This window comes from Oncorhynchus kisutch, linkage group LG18, assembly GCF_002021735.2.
Source record: "Oncorhynchus kisutch isolate 150728-3 linkage group LG18, Okis_V2, whole genome shotgun sequence".
NCBI lineage: Eukaryota > Metazoa > Chordata > Actinopteri > Salmoniformes > Salmonidae > Oncorhynchus > Oncorhynchus kisutch.
This window is the reverse complement of record NC_034191.2, coordinates 74,425,268-74,448,392: the sequence shown is the minus strand read 5'-3', so window position 1 is coordinate 74,448,392 and position 23,125 is coordinate 74,425,268. Positions and strand designations below refer to the sequence as shown.

Here is a 23,125-nt window from a genome sequence, read left to right as displayed (position 1 = left end):
TCTCCACTCTCTCCTCCCTCTCTCTCTCTCTCTCTCTCTCTCTCTCTCTCCACTCTCTCCTCCCTCTCTCTCTCTCTTTCCCCCCTCTCTTTACATGGCTGAGCAGGTGATTGGCTCCCGAATGCTTTTTGCATGGCGTTTCCATTGGGGTTTATATGTGTCATTTCTAAGGTACAAAACTGAGGCTTGTGGTTGTGGATATAGAATTGGACCCGGCCTTTGTGACCTCACTCGAGACGCCGGCACTCTACCTGCAATATCCCTAAAGATTTTCACATCCTGAAAGTAACATTTTATTAAAGGTTTTTAGGGACAGAAAATACCCTGTAATGGAAATGTTATACATGTGCCTTTCTTATAACACATTTCTGTGTTCTATTCATGTGCTGTTCTATAAACCAATTTCTGTGTTCATGCAAGTGGCTGACTGTACAAATCCTCACTATCAGTAGCTGCAATTTGGCAGTATGCCACATTGTTTTGAGAACGAATGAAATATATCTTAGTTTCAAGGTCTCAGCGTAGAGCCTTGTGAGGTGTTGGTCTGTCGCATGTTATGAACCAGTATTGGTCTGTCACATGATTGAAACAAAATGGGAATGATGAATTAATTATGCTAAATCATGCAAATAGAACTTGTCTGTGTATAGCCATATATACGACAACTGCTGGGACTGCCCCAGGCACAGCTCCTGATTGATATGTGTACTATGGTGCATTGAGTTGGTTGGAACCTCTCCAGATCGCCTACAATAAACAATAATTCATTTAAGATTGACTTCGAGTACTAGGATTATCACCTCTTCATGTTGAAAATTTTAAATCATGAATTGCAAAGTAGTTTGCATGAATGTAGACGGACAATATTCTTGGTCCGTTGAAAACGGCAGTTGACCAATCAACAACCAGGTATCCAACTAGTCATGCTACTGTACAGACTAGACTGACTCCAACCCCATTCAGCCTCTTACGGTGTGTAGTGATGTAACAGTGGGTGTGGCCTATGGACAGACTGAGAGCCCGTTTGTGAGAGCCAGGAGGAAGAGGTGGAATCAGATCCCTCCGGAGGTTCATAAGACAGCGGTTGGTTCGTTCGCTGCCTCCTCTGTTGAACATTGCGGTTGGAATCCCGCAGCTGCACGCTGCATGGGAGCAGTCGCCTCAGTTAAATAAACAGGGCTTCGTCAAACGCAACTTGTTCGATCATTTACGATACGCCGCTGACGATAGTGAGGAGATTACTGACTTTGGTGTTTTCCCCTGCGAGAAAGACTTGTTTGTTTTGCCCTGTGGAGATTTCACGATAGGGCGGTGAATGATCGCACAGAGCGCTCATTCATTGTGGCAGTGTGATACATATAGGGAAAATATGTAGCTAGGCAGATTTCACTTTTACCATGCAGGTCCATTTCAAATAAACAACTGATTCGGCTGCTCTAAAATAATTTGTATTTTAGTTCTCTAATTGCTGACTCCAGTATAGATATTAAAACCGAGAGGGCCTTGCTGTGGAGAGGATTTTAGATCGGTTGAACCACAGTTGAGTTTGAGGTTCCAACCACAGCTAACAAACCCCCCAAGACTCTTTGATCTCATGTTGGACTATTATACAGATGTCGGATCTTAATTTGATCACCCTGTTGCCGGAGAACGTTCCTGCAATGCAGGACATTTTAAATGTGTTGTGTATTTGAGGTTTAAAAAAGCTTTAGTTTGTAATTTCCATTTAGAAATTTCAGACTTGATTTTCCCTTACGAAAAATGTATCAACCCCTACAAAAATGTATCAACCCCTACAAAAATGTTTCTTAATTATAATCGACACAATTCACATTTGCTGTTGCTGCAGGATTATTTTCCTGCTGTAGAAAATTGGCTCAAATTAAGATCCTACATGTGTGCCAATATGTGCCATGAGAGACTAATGTTTTGAGGAAATTATACCAATTACTCTCAGATGACCACATGTGCCTACATGACAAAACTATTTAGAATAGTTTCGTTTTATAGCAATAATTTGCTTTTCCTGTATTCATAAATTGGTGATTTTACATCTAATTAGTTGTAAAATCACCAGATGGTGTAAAATCACCATCTAATTAGCTGTTTCTCTCACAAAATGTTTGTAGTTTTTCCTTTTTTGAGGTGTCTTACCCTTGGCGGCTATTTTTCCCAACCAGAAATAACATGTCTATGTGGTGTAGCCTTCATATTGCTTTTGTTTCCCTGCCTGATGGGTTGAATTAGATTTCTTCAGAGTTACTCACATTCAAAAAAATACAGTTTACTATAGAATACAACAGCACTTACTATAGAATTATTTAGTAAACTGTAGTATACTGTAGAATACTACAGCACTTACTATAGAATTATTTAGTAAACTCTAGTATACTGTAGAATACTACAGCACTTACTATAGAATTATTTAGTAAACTGTAGTATACTGTAGAATACTACAGCACTTACTATATAATTATTTAGTAAACTGTAGTATACTGTAGAATACTACAGCACTTACTATAGAATTATTTAGTAAACTGTAGTATACTGTAGAATACTACAGCACTTACTATAGAATTATTTAGTAAACTATAGTATACTGTAGAATACTACAGCACTTACTATAGAATTATTTAGTTGCTTTGTCGAGGCACATTAAAAAAAAATATAGAATAGAATACTATACTACACACTATAGTATACGTTGATCATGTGTAGTACTCACTATAGAATGTTGTAGTATACTTTAAAATGCTATAGTAAATACTACAGTATACTACAGTCCGCAAAAACACGGCAGTAAATACTACAGTATACTACAGTCCTCAAAAACACGGCAGTAAATACTACAGTATACTACAGTCCGCAAAAACACGGCAGTAAATACTACAGTATACTACAGTCCGCAAAAACACGGCAGTAAATACTACAGTATACTACAGTCCGCAAAAACACGGCAGTAAATACTACAGTATACTACAGTCCGCAAAAACACGGCAGTAAATACTACAGTATACTACAGTCCGCAAAAACACGGCAGTAAATACTACAGTATACTACAGTCCGCAAAAACACGGCAGTAAATACTACAGTATACTACAGTCCGCAAAAACACGGCAGTAAATACTACAGTATACTACAGTCCGCAAAAACACGGCAGTAAATAACACTGTATATTACAATCTGTAAAAATACCATAGTAATTACTATAGTATATATTACAGTTTTTTCTTAGTACAGTATTTATACTATAGTGAGAAAAAAAGAAGAAAAAAAAAAATATATATATATATATATGTATATATAATTTAACCTTTATTTAACTAACAAATCAGTTAAGATCAAATTCTTACTTACAATGGCACAAATATTGTTTTAATGTTACTTTTTTATCTTGTTATGGTACGGATTTTTGCAAAGTATGTAGAAGCACGGGTGCGTTTAATGCCTAAAACCTATGCATTTAAATAAGTAGGCTAGTCGTAATTACAGTGTAAATTCATATTGTTACAAAGTCACAAACAGGAAGGCCTATATATAAGTTGTTATTATTACTCGTCATTATTATTCACTGTTCATTTATTTATTTATATTCACTACGGGTCAAACGTTTTAGAACACCTACTCATTCAGGGTTTTCTTTATTTTTTACACTTTTTTCTACGTTGTAGAATAATAGTGAAGACATTGAATGAGTACGTGTTCTAAAACTTTGGACCGGTAGTGTATATATATATATTTTGGTTAAATCTTTAACTCTTCATTGGTGAAAAAGCACCAGTAAGTAAAGCATTTCACTGGTCGTCTTCAGCTGTTGCTAACAAAGCAGTTGATAAATAACATTTGATTTGAACTCCTTTTTCTGAAGTTGGTTTCTAAATGTCCTTCTGTATTGACATTCGAAGTACATACTATACGATAAGAACGTGTAAACTGATGCATCTACCACAGTTTTGAGTCAGCTAGTCTGCTTAGTGCTTTTGAAGTGAAGCCCACATTCTGTCTCGTCTCCAGCGTCCCACACCTAATCTCATTTCTCTTAATGCTCATCCATCCTGTTCTGTCCCAGGATATTCATTTATGTTCCCCTAACCTCGTTAGGAGAGTCTGTCGCCTAACGCATGTCACTTTATCATCTAATGTACAGACAAACAGGCTAATAATTAGTCTTTATGTGCATTTGAAATGCAGCTGTTCACATCATGTATTGTTTGTTTAATGGGAGAAGGATAACAACATGTACAGTATACTGTATATAGTACACAGACTGGATATGTACAGGAAGTATTCACATCCCTTGACTTTTTCCACATTTTGTTGCGTTACAGCATGAATTTAAAATGGATGAAATGTAGATTTGTTGTCACTGGTCGACACATAATACCTCATCATGTCAAAGTGGAGTTGTGTTTTTCTTCTTCTTTTTTTTTTTACTAATGAATAAAAAATGAAAAGCTGTAAAGCTGTACATTTGCTTAACAAGCCACATAACAAGTTACATGGACTCACTCTGTGTGCAATAATAGTGTTTAACATCATTTTTGAATGACTACCTCATCTCTGTACCCCACATATACAATTATCTGTAGGTTCCCTCAGTCGAGCCGTGAATTTCAAACACAGATTCAACCACAAAGACCAGGAAGGTTTAACAATGCAAAGAAGGGCACCTATTGGTAGATGGGTCAAAAAAATCTGACCTTTGAGCATGATGAAGTTATTAATTACACTTTAAATGGTTTATCAATACACCCAGTCACTACAAAGATACAGGCGTCTTTCCTAACTCAGTTGCCAGAGAGGAAGGAAACCACTCAGGGATTTCACCAAGAGGCCAATAGTGACTTTAAAAAAGTTACAGAGTTTAATGGCTGTGATAGGAGATAACTGAGGATGGATCAACAACATTGTAGTTACTCTACAATACTAACCTAATTGACAGAGTGAAAGAAGGAAGCCTGTACAGAATAGAAATACTTCAAAACATGCATCCGGCAACAAGCAGGGTATGTGAGCAGAGCGGAGCTGGAACGGAGCTGGAACAGAGCGAGTAGCAGAGCGGAGCTGGAACGGAGCTGGAACAGAGCGAGTAGCAGAGCGGAGCTGGAACGGAGCTGGAACAGAGCGAGTAGCAGAGCGGAGCTGGAACGGAGCTGGAACAGAGCGAGTAGCAGAGCGGAGCTGGAACGGAGCTGGAACAGAGCGAGTAGCAGAGCGGAGCTGGAACGGAGCTGGAACGGAGCTGGAACAGAGCGAGTAGCAGAGCGGAGCTGGAACGGAGCTGGAACAGAGTGAGTAGCAGAGCGGAGCTGGAACAGAGCGAGTAGCAGAGCGGAGCTGGAACGGAGCTGGAACAGAGCGAGTAGCAGAGCGGAGCTGGAACGGAGCTGGAACAGAGTGAGTAGCAGAGCGGAGCTGGAACAGAGCGAGTAGCAGAGCGGAGCTGGAACAGAGCTGGAACAGAGCGAGTAGCAGAGCGGAGCTGGAACGGAGCGAGTAGCAGAGCGGAGCTGGAACGGAGCTGGAACAGAGTGAGTAGCAGAGCGGAGCTGGAACAGAGCGAGTAGCAGAGCGGAGCTGGAACGGAGCTGGAACAGAGTGAGTAGCAGAGCGGAGCTGGAACAGAGCGAGTAGCAGAGCGGAGCTGGAACGGAGCTGGAACAGAGCGAGTAGCAGAGCGGAGCTGGAACGGAGCTGGAACAGAGCGAGTAGCAGAGTGTGACCAATTTAACTGGAACTGAGCGAGTAGCAGAGCCCGGCCCAGCATGCATTTGTAGTCTATTTGTGTGCTGTTCACTAAATATTTTCAGAAAGAAACTGATAAAAACACACAGGTGAAAAATCAAGTTGATTTACAAAGATGAGGCCCAAGAGCACGAGAGGGAGTGTGGTGATGTAGTATCCACAACTAAAGAATCATTGTGGAATCTGAAAAGACACATATCCCAAAATCATGATGGTGTACTTACTAAGTGCACATGCTAACATAAAGGAATGAGGTGGGTAGATAGCTAAGTGTGTCATTGTAGTAAAGTATTTATAAACAAAAACTTTGATCTCATTAAAGTTTAGATTATTTTCGTTCTTTTATCAATACCGTAGGCCATCAATGACTTTGACCCAATAGTTCTGGCATATTATCTCTTTCACGGAGCTTTCCATTTTGATAGGGTTATTTCACCTAAAATCCTTTAGGCCTACCAACAACAACAAAAGAAAAATGTGCATCCTGCCCAGCCTGGTAAGAGTGGCCCGAAGGGTGTTTACCATCCCCAGTGGTTCTGCAAACGCTGAGAGGAGATTCTCTGTTGCTGACCTGCTCTCCTGGCACCATCACATCAGCCTGAAGCCACAGACTCTGTTTCTAAAAAACGAATTCAAAGGCACTGGAGACTGAGCTGTTTAATTTTGTATTTCATTTGAAGTAAGTCACAGCCTATTTGCACGATTTATAGACTATAATGATATAACACAACAAAATGTTGAATCCGTGTTGGGGTATGAATACTTTCTGAAGGTACTGTAAAAGCAATGGCAACATCTGTTGAACTCCAGGGATTTATGCTATGAATATACATAATAACCTGCTCATCTTTCCCTGTGTTACCTCCACCATATGGCCTGATATGAACGGCTGCTATTAACTGAACTTTATTCAATGCAATGTGATGTACTGTACACTATAGCTCATGGCTAATGTAAACCAGAATGTTAACCATTTGCAATTTATTGACATCCATATGCCTTTTTCCTGGTTTGCACGATAGCAGTCTTCTAATATAATTGCTATGTAAATCCAAATGCACTGGCTGATGTTTACTGAAAAGTGCAGATCTGCTGCACTGCAGGCAGTCGTTAGAGTGGGTTTAATCCTTTTGTGCAATAAAAAGAGACAACTGGTTGAAATGGTCGTTAAACGTGTGGTCTGGAGTACAGTCCTGCTGAATGTCACTGTCAAGCAGACCGCTAATCTCTCCTATAACCCCTCTCATTAATAATTACAATGGGACATAACTCCTGGGACCCTCCTTAACCCTTACCAGCAGTTTTACTGCAACATGGTTCTGCAGCAAATGCTTAACAGGTTTATTAGCACAGCTCTAGTGTCTCACTCTCAACACACAAACACTCAAAGTATCATATTGGGTACACACTATACTATGACTTCTGTGGAATTGAGTTCTCTCAACAAAGCAGAGCATCTCAGCAAAGCAGGGCTACTAAGAAAATACGTTTATACTCAACAAAGCAGGGCTACTCATAAAATAAGTTTCTACTCAACAAAGCAGGGCTACTCATAAAATAAGTTTCTACTCAACAAAGCAGGGCTACTCATAAAAGAAGTTTCTACTCAACAAAGCAGGGCTACTCATAAAATAAGTTTCTACTCAACAAAGCAGGGCTACTCATAAAAGAAGTTTCTACTCAACAAAGCAGGGCTACTCATAAAATAAGTTTCTACTCAACAAAGCAGGGCTACTCATAAAATAAGTTTCTACTCAACAAAGCAGGGCTACTCAACAAGGCCGTTTCTAATCAACGAGGCAGGGTGCTGTTTCTCATCAACTCGGCAGGGTGCCGTTTCTACTCAATTAGGCAGGGTGCTGTTTCTAATCAACGAGGCAGGGTGTTGTTCCTAATCAATGAGGCAGGGTGCTGTTTCTAATCAACAAGGCAGGGTGTCGTTTCTACTCAATGAGGCAGGGTGCTGTTTCTAATCAATTAGGCTGGGTGTCGTTTCTACTCAATGAGGCAGGGTGCTGTTTCTAATCAACGAGGCAGGGTGTCGTTTCTACTCAATGAGGCAGGGTGCCATTTCTAATCAACGAGGCAGGGTGTCGTTTCTACTCAATGAGGCAGGGTGTCGTTTCTACTCAATGAGGCAGGGTGCCGTTTCTAATCAACGAGGCAGGGTGCCGTTTCTACTCAACGAGGCAGGGTGCCGTTTCTACTCAACGAGGCAGGGTGTCGTTTCTACTCAACGAGAAAGGGTGCCGTTTCTACTCAACGAGGCAGGGTGCCATTTCTACTCAACGAGGCAGGGTGCCATTTCTACTCAATGAGGCAGGGTGCCGTTTCTACTCAACGAGGCAGGGTGCCATTTCTACTGAATGAGGCAGGGTGCCGTTTCTACTCAATGAGGCAGGGTGTCGTTTCTACTCAATGAGGCAAGGTGCTGTTTCTACTCAACGAGGCAGGGTGCTGTTTCTACTCAACAAGGCAGGGTGCTGTTTCTACTCAACGAGGCAGGGTGCCGTTTCTAATCGATGAGGCAGGGTGTCGCTTCTACTCAATGAGGCAGGGTGCTGTTTCTCATCAACGAGGCAGGGTGCTGTTTCTAATCAACGAGGCAGGGTGCCGTTTCTAACAAGGCAGGGTAAAGGCCCTAGCTACAAGGTGTACATGTTATTAACTTCTGCGTTGATACTGATTGTATTCATCTTCTTTCCCCAGGAAAAGAAGGAAGAGGAGGTTGAGAAAGAGGAGGGGGAAAAGGAAGAGGAGGTTGAGAAAGAGGAGGGGGAAAAGGAAGAGGAGGTTGAGTTGGAGGAGGACGACCTGATGTTCGAGGAGGATTTTGAGACGGGCGAGGATGGAGATGGAGAGATGACTGGGGACGAGGTGGAGGAGGGAGGAGACGGGCAAGAAGGGGATGGAGAAGTAGAGGAGGAGAGCACCAAGATGAAGATCCTTCGTCAGATAGCGGCGATGGCATCCAAAGTCAAGGAGATCATTGGGAATCTTATTACCACGGCAGGGAAAGTAGTGGTCACCATTCTTCTGGGCCTTACAGGTAAGTGCCCTCACTCAAACGAATGACTGGCAATCCACAATTTATCATCAGAGCAGTTGAATTACTCCATTTGTAATTTGCTTAAATTGACATGATTGAATCCCTGATTAAATTAATAAAATTTTACATACAGTGTAAATATTCAATATTTGTATTAAGACAATACAATTAAATCTCCCCACAACATCTATTGTAGATGATCAGGACGAACCTTGATTCCCAAAGACTTTCTGAATGTTTAACTTCCTGTCCTGAAATACTGAAATTACCAATTGTGTTGGGATTTTTCATACTCAAGTGTGAAATGTAGGAATCAGAGATGAGATTTGACAACGGCGTAAAGGTTTAATACAACAAATTCTTCTCCATCCAGTCTCACAGAGGGTGTTCCATGAATCACTATGTCCCCACTCTGCTTCTGTGCTGTTCCAGGCATCATGCTGCCCTCCCTGACCTCTGCAGTCTACTTCTTCACCTTCCTGGGCCTGTGTACCTGGTGGTCCTTCTGTCGGACATTCCACCCGCTCATCTTCAGCTGTCTGTGTGTCCTCATGGCCATCTTCAGCGCTGGTCACCTGGTGACTCTCTACCTCTACCAGTTCCAGTTCTTCCAGGAGCTCATCCCACCCGGGGATAGCTACGCCAGGTGTGTGTGTGTGTGTGTGTGTGTGTGTGTGTGTGTGTGTGTGTGTGTGTGTGTGTGTGTGTGTGTGTGTGTGTGTGTGTGTGTGTGTGTGTGTGTGTGTGTGTGTGCGTGCGTGTGCGTGTTTTCATGTAGTTTCAAGGGCAATGCACATGCATCATCCATATAAAGTAACCCCCATTGCATTACATCTGCTTACAGGATCGTTTTGAATCGCAGCATATCAGCATAACATCGTCAGTGTGTAATCCTCTAGATTAGGAATACAAGAACACAGAGGCTGACTGAGGCTCCGACGGTGACCAATATTATTACCCCAAACACATGTGGCTAGGGGGGGAAAAAGACCACCAAATCTAACCTAGCAATCCAATCAAGTGTCAACGTCTGAGCCAATTGCATGTCAGAGTGTGTGTCTGGTGTCCGTCTATTGGTTTTGGTCCTAAGTTACGATCCGACCATGAGAGCGGTGGTATTTCTTGTGGAAGAGATTGCTTGTGTCAAGTTGAAAGGGTGAAGATGTATCTCTTTCTCTCTCTCTCTATCCCTCTCTCTCTCTCTCTCTCTCTCTCTCTCTCTCTCTCTCTCTCTCTCTCTCTCTCTCTCTCTCTCCTTTTTCCTCACCTCTCTTTTCTTTCATTATATTTTAAAAAAGAAAGGCAGAGGAATTCCTATGAAAACATCACAGGGAGCTGTCAGTGGGTGGTACACCTTTAAGATTTCCTCTGCTCCAGACAACACACAACAATGTGTTTGACATCTGCTGGAGGCCGTAGATCATGGTGTATTTCATCTGGCCCCGGTATCAGCGCTCAGCCCAACTGAGCAAAGGAGAACTTCACAGCAAAGGAGGATTTTTTAACAGGAATAGCAGTTGGGATGTTGTCATGCCCTGCGAATGTTGTGTTTTGTGTGGAGTGGAGTTGAACTTGATATTGGCCAAGAGGTTATTTGGACGTATTTGAGCTTAATTTATAGAGACGTAAATTAAGGTTGTCAAGGAATAATATGACATTGCTTGTTGTTGTTGTTTTTTAAATCTTTTATAGAGGCTATTTACAGAACTATTTCCTCTGGTAGTGCTCCTGGGCCAAAAGGTGTCCCCCAAATAAACCAAGGATTGTGTGGTTACAAGTGTTAAGAAATTTATAAATATTATATCATACACTAACGTTCAAAAGTTTGGGGTCACTTGGTAATGTCCTTGTTTTTGAAAAAAAAGTACAAAAAAATGTGTCCATTAAAATAATATCAAATTGATCAGAAATACAGTGTAGACATTGTTAATGTTGTAAATGACTATTGTAGCTGGAAACTTTTGTTGCTGGAAATGGCAGATTTTGTATGGAATATCTACATAGGCGTACAGAGCCTCTACAGAGGCCCATTGTCAGCAACCATCACTCCTGCGTTCCAATGACATGTTGTTTTAGATAATCCAGGTTTAACATTTTAAAAGGCTAATTGATCATTAGAAAATCCTTTTGCAATTATGTTAGCACAGCTGAAAACTGTTGTTCTGATTAAAAAAGCAATAAAACTGGCCTTCATTAGACTTGTTGAGCATCTGGAGCATCAGCATTTATGGGTTCGATTACAGGCTCAAAATGGCCAGAAACAAAGCACTTTCTTCTGAAACTCATCAGTCTATTCTTGTTCTGAGAAATGAAGGCTATTCCATGTGAGAAATTGCCAAGAAACTGAAGATCTCGTACAGTGCTGGGTACTACTCCCTTCACAGAACAGCGCAAACTGTCTCTAACCAGAATATAAAGAGGAGTGGGAGGCCCCGGCGCACAACTGAGCAAGAGGACAAGTACATTGGAGTGTCTAGTTTGAGAAACAGACGCCTCACAAGTCCTCAACTGGCAGCTTCAATAAATTGTACCCACAAAACACCAGTCTCAACATAAACAGTGAAGAGGCGACTCCAGGATGCTGGCCTTCTAGGCAGAGTTGCAAAGAAAAGGTCATATCTCAGACTGCCCAATAAAAAGCTAATATTAAGATGGTTAAAAGAACACAGACACTGGACAGAGTGGCCAGCACAGTCACCGAATCTCAACCCTGTTGAGCTTTTGTGGAATCAGCTTGACCGTATGGTATGTAAGAAGTGCCCATCATGCCGATCCATCTTGTGGGAGGTGCTTCAGGAAGCATGGATGGAGTGAAATCTCTTTAGATTGCCTCAACAAATTGACAACTAGAATGCCAAAGGTCTGCAAGGCTGTAAATGCTGCAAATGGAGGATTCTTTGACGAAAGCAAAGTTTGAAGGACACTATTATTCTTTCTTATCTTGACTATATTTCCTATTTATTTTGCAGCTCATTTCATGTATGTTTTCATGGAAAACAAGAATGTATGACCCCAAATGTCTGTATGACCCCAAACTTTTGAACAATAGTGTATGTGTATTTGAACCATACATGCAACACTAAAGCCAACATTTAAGGTAAAGAATAAGCAACTAAATAGCCTATTTAAAGCGGCAATCAGCAGTTTAAATAAAAACAAAGGGTAATCCCCGCCCCTCTTTAGGTAAAAGCTATTGGGATTTGGGCTGGAGAAATGTAACCACTCTCAAATTCAAAGACAGAGCTATGGATACAAGGGCTGACCATCCAGGATATCAACATGATCATTTTAACCCTGTTTGTTTACATGTATATAGTGTTTGTTTACATGTATATAGTGTTTGTTTACATGTATATAGTGTTTGTTTACATGTATATAGTGTTTGTTTACATGTATATAGTGTTTGTTTACATGTATATAGTGTTTGTTTACATGTACATGTACCAAACATTGGAGTATCATGTTGGGTTCTGATGGGGTATGACAGTTGAACTAAGGTCATAGGCATTTGTAAGTGCTATTCTTCAAGAATCAAATGGGATCAATGGATAAAGGGAGGGAAGGAAACAATGATGATGAGATGAGATCTCAGACCAAACCAAAATGTACTGCACCTTGTCTCTATGTGCGTAGAATTTTGACATTTGAGATTCTACATTTCATTTCATATGTGACATTTCCTGATGGAGGAAAGCAGATTGAGGACGAGTCGATTTAAAATTTCACAACTGAGAGATTATTCTCAAAGGTACGGATCATATACTTAATAACGTCATTCTAGGGTCTCCTGAGCGGCGCGGTGGTCTAAGGCACTGCATCTCAATGCCAGCTGTGCCATTAGAGATCCTGGTTCGAGTCCAGGCTCTGTCGCAGACGGCCGTGCATGGGAGACCCATGGCGCGGTGCCCAGTTGGCCGAGCGTGGTTAGGGGATGGTTTGGCCGGCAGGGATGTCTTGTCCCATCGCAGTCTAGCGACTCCTGTGACGGGTCGGGCTCATGCATGCTGACACGGTCGCCAGGTGTACGGTGTTTCCTCTGACACATTAGTGTGGCTGTTTAAGTGAGCAGTTATTATTTGATTACTTATAACCGCAGAGCAACAGGAAACTACCATAGAGTAATTGGATGGTTGAATGTGTCCCAACTAATCATTGCATTTCAATAAGATCTTAGTTCATTTTAAGTCCCCATTGTTTATTTAATTATTTATTTTAAAATCATCGCTGTATGTCTAATAAATCAGTGTGTGTGTTAATTTCATGAAAATAGTCTTATAATGTGGGCGTGTTTATACACATTTTTATATATTTACATACACAGCTCTGATTGGCGGATAGGATCGTCTAGACTCTAGAGGCCACCCAAATTAAAGATGACTGAATAATCCGATCAGATTAGATTGTGATGTAATGCTTTGGGCCAAAAACTCCATTCCACCGGAACAGGTGGAAATTCCAGCCATTTTTTCCCCACAAGCTCTTACACCAAAAGGGCATTATCATAATTTTCACAATTGCATAGTGTTATTTTGACCTCATAGTATGTATATATGGGCTAACATCGGAATCTCGCCCCTCGTCTCCCTTCACACACTGTCCCCTTATTAGGCCCTGCCGTTCCACATAGTTCAGAATACCTCTACCCTATACACCATCCTATCAACTAATACCTCTACCCTATATGCCATTACGCCATCACCCTCCCCCCCAAAAAAGCACTCCCACCATGCACCCTGTGACCCAACCGGACCCTCCATCCAGCCCCTGTCAGGGCCCAGAGAGAGCCAGACCAGGGAGAGGTGGCACAGGCCAGCCATCCGGCCCAGCTCCGGCTCCCCTCCGTTCCTCAGACCCAGGTGGTTCTCATTACGCTGGCCCATTCTTGGCCCGCACCGAAATTACACAGCTGGTTTCAGGGAACTTCACATGAATTGTGGGAGCGAGAAAGGGAGAGAAAGAAAAATCTACGTTTTTAGAGACAGAGAGAGAGAGACCCCTGAGTAAAGTGGAGGCAATTAATCTATATTACCGCATGATCAGAGTATTTTTAGAAGGAGAGTGCTGTAACAATGCTATTGTAACGGATGTGAAACGGCTAGCTTAGTTAGCGGTGGTGCGAGTTAAATAGCGTTTCAATCGGTGACGTCACTTGCTCTGAGACCTTGAAGTAGTAGTTCCCCTTGCTCTGCAAGGGCCGCTGCTTTTGTGGAGCGATGGGTAACGATGCTTCATGGGTGACTGTTGTTGATGTGTGCAGAGGGTCCCTGGTTCGCGCCCGGGTATGGGCGAGGGGACGGTCTAAAGTTATACTGTTACGCTTGAACAACTCTGACAGCAAGCAAACCCATTCTGTGGTTTTTATATTTGTCCTAAAACATACACACACGTCTCCTTGGACATGAAAGACAGAGGAAAAGAAAGAACAAGCACAGGGATAAGAAATATATATAAACAAAGTAGGGCTATGGATCCTTCACTACACGCCTTCACTCATTATGGATCCTTCACTATACGCCTTTACTCATTATGGATCCTTCCGGCTGGCTGCACCGACTACAATAGCGTCTCTCGAGTGAGCCATGTTTCCGTGAAGCAAAGAACGTTACAGTCCCTGATGTCCCTCTGGAATGCTACCCTTGCTTGGATTTCATCAACCTTGTTGTCAAGAGACTGGGAGTATGCAAGGGAGTGGTGCGCGATGTGCCCGTCTCCGGAGTCTGACCAGAAGACCGCTTTGTTTCCCTCTTTTACGAAGTAGTTTTTTTGGGGTCGCCGGCTGGGATCCATTCCGTTGTCCTGGGTGAAAGGCAGAACACAGGATCCGCTTCGCGAAAGTCATATTCTTGGGTACTGATGGTGAGTTGACGCTGCTCTTATATTCAGTAGTTCTTCTCGACTGTATGTAATGAAACCTAAGATGACCTGGGGTACCAATGTAAGAAATAACACGTAAAAAAAACTAAAAACTGCAGAGTTTCCTAGGAGGCGGCCATCTCTGTCAGCGCCAGAGGCGTATGCTTTATGGTTAACGAGACGTGGTGTGGTCACAACAACATACAGGAACTCAAGTCCTTCTGTTCACCTGATTTAGAATTCCTCACAATCAAATGTCGACCGCATTATCTACCAAGGGAATTCTCTTCGATTATAATCACAGCCGTATATATTCCCCCCCAAGCAGACACATCGATGGCTCTGAACAAACTTTATTTGACTCTTTGCAAACTGGAATCCACATATCCTGAGGCTGCATTCATTGTAGCTGGGGATTTTAACAAGGCTAATCTGAAGACTCCCTAAATTGTATCAGCATATCGATTGTGCAACCAGGGCTGGTAAAACCTTGGATCATTGTTATTCTAACTTCCGCGACGCATATAAGGCCCTCCCCCGCCCTCCTTTCAAAAAGCTGACCACGACTCCATTTTGTTGCTCCCTGCCTACAGACAGAAGCTAAAACAAGAAGCTCCCATGCTGAGGTCTGTTCAACGCTGGTCCGACCAATCTGATTCCACGCTCCAAGACTGCTTCCATCACGTGGACTGGGATATGTTTCGTATTGCGTCAAACAACAACATTGACGAATATGCTGATTCGGTGAGCGGGTTCATTAGAACGTGCGTTGAAGATGTCGTTCCCATAGCAACGATTAAAACATTCCCAAACCAGAAACCGTGGATTGATGGCAGCATTCGCGTGGAACTGAAAGCGCGAACCACTGCTTTTAATCAGGGCAAGGTGACCGGAAACATGACCGAATACAAACAGTGTAGCTATTCCCTCTGCAAGACAATCAAACAAGCTAAGCGTCAGTATAGAGACAAAGTAGAATCGCAATTCAACGGCTCAGACACAAGAGGTATGTGGCAGGGTCTACAGTCAATCACGGATTACAAAAGAAAACCAGCCCAGTCACGGACCAGGATGTCTTGCTCCCAGGCAGACTAAATCACTTTTTTGCCCACTTTGAGGACAATACAGTGCCACTGACACGGCCCACATCCAAAACAAGCGGACTCTCCTTCACTGCAGCCAAGGTGAGTAAAACATTTAAACGTGTTAACCCTCGCAAGGCTGCAGGCCCAGACGGCTTCCCCAGCCGCGCCCTCAGAGCATGCGCAGACCAGCTGGCTGGTGTGTTTACGGACATATTCAATCAATCCCTATCCCAGTCTGCTGTTCCCACATGCTTCAAGAGGGCCACGATTGTTCCTGTTCCCAAGAAAGCTAAGGTAACTGAGCTAAACGACTACCGCCCGTAGCACTCACTTCTGTCATCATGAAGTGCTTTGAGAGACTAGTCAAGGACCATATCACCTCCACCCTACCTGACACGCTAGACCCACTCCAATTTGGTTACCGCCCAAATAGGTCCACAGACGATGCAATCTCAACCACACTGCACACTGCCCTAACCCATCTGGACAAGAGGAATACCTATGTGAGAATGCTGTTCATCGACTACAGCTCAGCATTTAACACCATAGTACCCTCCAAACTCGTCATCAAGCTCGAGACCCTGGGTCTTGACCCCGCCCTGTGCAACTGGGTACTGGACTTCCTGACGGGCCGCCCCCAGGTGGTGAGGGTAGGTAACAACATCTCCACCCCGCTGATCCTCAACACTGGGGCCCCACAAGGGTGCGTTCTGAGCCCTCTCTTGTACTCCCTGTTCACCCACGACTGCGTGGCCACGCACGCCTCCAACTCAATCATCAAGTTTGCGGACGACACAACAGTGGTAGGCTTGATTACCAACAACGACGAGACGGCCTACAGGGAGGAGGTGAGGGCCCTCAGAGTGTGGTGTCAGGAAAATAACCTCACACTCAACGTCAACAAAACTAAGGAGATGATTGTAGACTTCAGGAAACAGCAGAGGGAACACCCCCCTATCCACATCGATGGAACAGTAGTGGAGAGGGTAGTAAGTTTTAAGTTCCTCAGCGTACACATCACAGACAAACTGAATTGGTCCACCCACACAGACAGCATCGTGAAGAAGGCGCAGCAGCGCCTCTTCAACCTCAGGAGGCTGAAGAAATTTGGCTTGTCAACAAAAGCACTCACAAACTTCTACAGATGCACAATCGAGAGCATCCTGTCGGGCTGTATCACCGCCTGGTATGGCAACTGCTCCGCCCACAACCGTAAGGCTCTCCAGAGGGTAGTGAGGTCTGCACAACGCATCACTGGGGGCAAACTACCTGCCCTCCAGGACACCTACACCACCCGATGTCACAGGAAGGCCATAAAGATCATCAAGGACAACAACCACCCGAGCCACTGGCTGTTTACCCCGCTATCATCCAGAAGGCGAGGTCAGTACAGGTGCATCAAAGCAGGGACCGAGAGACTGAAAAACAGCTTCTATCTCAAGGCCATCAGACTGTTAAACAGCCACCACTAACATTGAGTGGCTGCTGCCAACACACTGACTCAACTCCAGCCACTTTAATAATGGGAATTTATGGGAATTGATGTCAAATATATCACTAGCCACTTTAAACAATGCTACTTAATATAATGTTTACATACCCTACATTATTTATCTCATATGTATACGTATATATTGTACTCTATATCATCTACTGCATCTTTATGTAATACATGTATCACTAGCCACTTTAAACTATGCCACTTTGTTTACATACTCATCTCATATGTATATACTGTACTCGATACCATCTACTGCATCTTGCCTATGCCGCTCTGTACCATCACTCATTCATATATCTTTATGTACATATTCTTTATCCCTTTACACTTGTGTGTATAAGGTAGTAGTTTTGGAATTGTTAGCTAGATTACTCGTTGGTTATTACTGCATTGTCGGAACTAGAAGCACAAGCATTTCGCTACACTCACATTAACCTCTGCTAACCATGTGTATGTGACAAATAAAATTTGATTTGATTTGATCCTTCACTATACGCTTCACTCATTATGGATCCTTCCCTATACGCCTTCACTCATTATGGATCCTTCACTATACGCCTTCACTCATTATGGATCCTTCACTATACGCCTTCACTCATTATGGATCCTTCACTATACGTCTGCACTCGTTTGGGATCCTTCACTATACGCCTTCACTCATTGTGGATCCTTCACTATACGCCTTCACTCATTATGGATTCTTCACTATACGCCTTCACTCATTATGGATCCTTCACTATACGCCTTCACTCATTATGGATCCTTCACTATACGCCTTCACTCATTATGGATCCTTCACTATACGCCTTCACTCATTATGGATCCTTCACTATATGCCTTCACTCATTATGGATCCTTCACTATACGCCTTCACTCATTATGGATCCTTCACTATACGTCTGCACTCGTTTGGGATCCTTCACTATACGCCTTCACTCATTATGGATCCTTCACTATACGCCTTCACTCATTATGGATCCTTCACTATACGCCTTCACTCATTATGGATCCTTCACTATACGTCTCCACTCGTTTGGGATCCTTCACTATACGCCTTCACTCATTATGGATCCTTCACTATAAGTCTGCACTCATTTGGAATCCTTCCCTTTACGTCTGCACTCGTTTGGGATCCTTCACTATACGTCTGCACTCGTTTGGGATCCTTCACTATACGTCTGCACTCGTTTGGGATCCTTCACTATACGCCTGCACTCGCTATGTATCATTCCCTAAATGCCTTCACTCGTTTCTTTAATGAAACCCATTATTCTACCACGTGACAGTCAAACAGGCACAATCAGTACTTTGTAGTTTAACATTTGTGGGCAACGATGACTTTTTGATTACTACCCGAGCTTAAGTCGAAATATTTGTGCTTTTCAATTTAGACCCAAACTCCAGAATAAAAACTACTTTGGGTAGCAATAAAGCAAATGTTGTTTTGTAATAAATGCTGAAATTAGAAGAAAATGTCAAGTGGGATTTTTGGTGTAAAGTGTTTATCGTAACGGCATTGCAAGAAACCCACTGGGCAAAAACTGGTTGAATAAACATTGTTTCCACTTCATTTCAACCCAAAATAATAAACGTCAGGTATTTTTGTATATTTGTTTCATCCAACTTTTAACCTAAATCCAATGACGTGGTGAATTTTTTTTGTTGATTTCATGTTGAATTCAATCAAAACTAGACATTGAACTAACATCTGTGCATTGTGGGTGTATCAACGACTCGGGTGTCTGTGTGTGTTCGTGTTGTCTATCCATTCTGTGCCTTGTGGGTGTATCAACGACTCGGGTGTCTGTGTTTGTTCGTGTTGTCTATCCATTCTGTGTTCTTGTTGTGTATCCATTCTGTGTTCTTGTTGTGTATCCATTCTGTGTTCTTGTTGTGTATCCATTCTGTGTTCTTGTTGTCTATCCATTCTGTGTTCTTGTTGTCTATCCATTCTGTGTTATTGTTGTGTATCCATTCTGTGTTCTTGTTGTGTATCCATTCTGTGTTCTTGTTGTCTATCCATTCTGTGTTATTGTTGTGTATCCATTCTGTGTTCTTGTTGTCTATCCATTCTGTGTTCTTGTTGTCTATCCATTCTGTGTTATTGTTGTGTATCCATTCTGTGTTCTTGTTGTCTATCCATTCTGTGTTCTTGTTGTCTATCCAGTCTGTGTTCTTGTTGTGTATCCATTCTGTGTTCTTGTTGTGTATCCATTCTGTGTTCTTGTTGTCTATCCATTCTGTGTTCTTGTTGTCTATCCATTCTGTGTTCTTGTTGTGTATCCATTCTGTGTTCTTGTTGTGTATCCATTCTGTGTTCTTGTTGTGTATCCATTCTGTGTTCTTGTTGTGTATCCATTCTGTGTTCTTGTTGTGTATCCATTCTGTGTTCTTGTTGTGTATCCATTCTGTGTTCTTGTTGTGTATCCATTCTGTGTTCTTGTTGTGTATCCATTCTGTGTTCTTGTTGTGTATCCACTCTGTGTTCTTGTTGTCTATCCATTCTGTGTTCTTGTTGTGTATCCAGTCTGTGTTCTTGTTGTGTATCCATTCTGTGTTCTTGTTGTGTATCCATTCTGTGTTCTTGTTGTGTATCTAGTCTGTGCTCTTGTTGTCTATCCAGTCTGTGTTTTGTATGTAGTGGTGTTTATGACTCCACAAATGACAGATTAGTTGTATATTAGTTCTTCTTTCTGAATCATGTTTACTGTATATCTTCTTGGTAAAAACATGACAATCCATGGCAGATTAGAATGACCCACAAAGTGCCCTGTTGCCTTTGACAATCATATATTTCCTTGATTCCTCGTGTCCTCTCTCCTCGCCTCCTCCTCCTCCCCTCGGACCTTCTCCAATGCATTTTGAGAAAGAGGCAAGGAGAGAGGACACGAAGAAGGAAATACTATTGATATTCACCCTATATGCCACTTGATTGAAGACACACCAGTACTCAGTGGTCAGATTTCTCCAGCTGTGGCAGCCCCGCTTGGGCATGAAAGCATCTGGTTTGGAGATCGGCTATGCCAAGAAGGCAGAGGAAATTACACTTCATATTTTCTTACTCTGGCCAGAGTTGAAAAGAGCCACACACCCAAACCCATCGTATTCCATTATGATGTGAATTCTAAGGTCTAACTATTAATAAGACAAGCTCCAGTTTTAGAATGTTAGTATCACAGGCCAACCTTACATTACTCCTAACAGGACACAAGGGCCTTGATCCCAAAGAAAACAATTCCGGTCAATTACAGTGGCATGATATATATACAGTACCAGTCATTTACTATACTAGAATAATAGTGAAGACATCAAAACTATGAAATAACACATATGGAATAATGTAGTAACCAAAAAAGTGTTAAACAAATCCAAATATATTTTAGATTGTAGATTTTTTGAAGTCGCCACCCTTTGCATTGATGACAGCATTGCACACTCTTGGCATTCTCTCAACCAGCTTCATGAGGTAGTCACCTGGAATGCATTTAAATTAACAGGTGTGACTTGTTAATAATTCATTTGTGGGATTTCTTTCCTTCATCATGCTTTTGAGGCAATCAGTTGTGTTGTTACAAGGTAGGGGTGGTAAACAGAAGATAGCCCCATTTGGTAAAACACCAAGTCAATATTATGGCAAGAACAGCTCAAATAAGCAAAGAGAAATGACAGTCCATCATTACTTTAAGACATGAAGGTCAGTCAATACAAAACATGTCAAGAACTTTGAAACTTTCTTCAAATGTAGTTGCAAAAACCATCAAGCGCTATGACGACACTGGCTCTCATGAGGACCGCCACAGGAAAGGAAGACCCAGAGTTACCTCTGACGCAGAGGATAAGTTAATTAGAGATAACTGCACTTCAGATTGCAGCCCAAATAAATGGTTCAGAGTTCAAGTAACAGACATGTCTCAACATCAACTGTTCAAAGGAAACTGTGTGAATCAGGCCTTCATGGTCGAATTGCTGCAAAGAAACCACTACTAGAGGACACCAATAATAAGAAGAGACTTTCTTGGGCCAAGAAACACAAGCAATGGATATTAGACCGGTGGAAATCTGAAATCTTTGGTTCCAACCGCCGTGTTTTTGTCAGATGAACGGATGATCTCTACATGTGTTGTTCCCACCATGAAGCATGGAGGAGGAGGTGTGAGGGTGTGGGATTGCTTTGCTGGTGACACTGTCAGTGATTTATTTAGAATTCAAGGCACACTTAACCAGCATGAGAATCACCATCCCATCTGGTTTGTGCTTAGTGGGACTATCATTTGTTTTTCAACAGGTCAATGACCCAAAACACACCTCCAGGCTGTGTAAGGGCTATTTAACCAAGAAGGAGAGTGATGGAGTGCTGCATCAGATGACCTGGCCTCCACAATCACCTGACCTCATCCCAATTGTTATTTCTCCTTAAGGGTTTTTAGAGAGAGAGAGAGAGAGAGAGAGAGAGAGAGAGAGAGAGAGAGAGAGAGAGAGAGCAAACGAGGGGAACACACATGGCTGCAGCCCATACTTTATCTACATTCATTATCTCATTGAAAATACATGGCACACTGTCTTTAAAAAACATTAAAAGTGTGTGTGTGTGTGTGTGTGTGTGTGTGTGTGTGTGTGTGTGTGTGTGTGTGTGTGTGTGTGTGCTGATGTGAGGTGAGGAGAATCTTATAATACTCCCTCCCTCCCCCCTCCATCCTGCCTTTCCCTCCCTCCCTCCCTCTCTCCATCCTCCCCTCCCTCCACCCTGCCTTTCCCTCCCTCCCTCTCTCCATCCATCCTCCCTCCCTCCCTCCCTCCCTCCCTCCCTCCCTCCCTCCCTCCCTCCCTCCCTCCCTCCCTCCCTCCCTCCCTCCCTCCCTCCTCCCCTCCCTCCAACCTTCCTTTCCCTCCCTCTCTCTCTCTCTCCTCCCCCCCTCCATCCTACCTTTCCCTCTCTCCACCAGTCTGTTTGGCATCTCGTCGGTGGTCCAGACTGACTGCTCCCACACCTGGATGTTCCGGGTCAACCCGGCGCTGTCCTGGCACCACTATGTCAACCCCATCATGCTGCTGTTGCTCTACTACACCCTGGCCACACTCATACGCCTCTGGCTGCAGGACCCCACAGACACGGTGAGTTGCCTTTACTGTAACACAGTGGCCATTTTGGGGCAGGGCCCCAGTGGTACACGGTGAGTTGCCTTTACTGTAACACGGTGGCCATTTTGGGGCAGGGCCCCAGTGGTACACGGTGAGTTGCCTTTACTGTAACACTGTGGCCATTTTGGTGCAGGGCCCCAGTGGTACACGGTGAGTTGCCTTTACTGTAACACGGTGGCCATTTTGGGGCAGGGCCCCAGTGGTACACGGTGAGTTGCCTTTACTGTAACACTGTGGCCATTTTGGGGCAGGGCCCCAGTGGTACACGGTGAGTTGCCTTTACTGTAACACTGTGCCCATTTTGGGGCAGGGCCCCAGTGGTACACGGTGAGTTGCCTTTACTGTAACACGGTGGCCATTTTGGGGGCAGGGCCCCAGTGGTACACGGTGAGTTGCCTTTACTGTAACACGGTGGCCATTTTGGGGCAGGGCCCCAGTGGTACACGGTGAGTTGCCTTTACTGTAACACGGTGGCCATTTTGGGGCAGGGCCCCAGTGGTACACGGTGAGTTGCCTTTACTGTAACACGGTGGCCATTTTGGGGCAGGGCCCCAGTGGTACACGGTGAGCTCCCCTATAGACAGGGTTGGGTAGTAACAGATGACATGTAAACTGGGATTACGTAATCCAATTACAAAAATGAAGCAACTGTAATCAGCCCGGATTACTTTAAACAAAAATTTCAAAAGGGATTACAATTATATTCTTAAAAAACTACTGATTACATTAATGATTACTTCATTTAATATCAAT

The 23,125-nt window shown here is 43.1% G+C and overlaps 1 protein-coding gene across 1 annotated transcript in view; it reads left to right on the top strand.

The window, feature by feature from the left end:
* The window catches only part of LOC109909631 (piezo-type mechanosensitive ion channel component 2), a 188,537-nt gene that overhangs the window by 102,504 nt on the left and 62,908 nt on the right, over positions 1–23,125 (top strand). Inside the window, exons 6-8 of the mRNA XM_031795307.1 lie at positions 8,455–8,794; positions 9,227–9,440; positions 22,177–22,345. Of these exons, the coding sequence (XP_031651167.1) occupies positions 8,455–8,794; positions 9,227–9,440; positions 22,177–22,345 (723 nt within the window). The remainder of the gene's footprint in view (positions 1–8,454; positions 8,795–9,226; positions 9,441–22,176; positions 22,346–23,125) is intronic.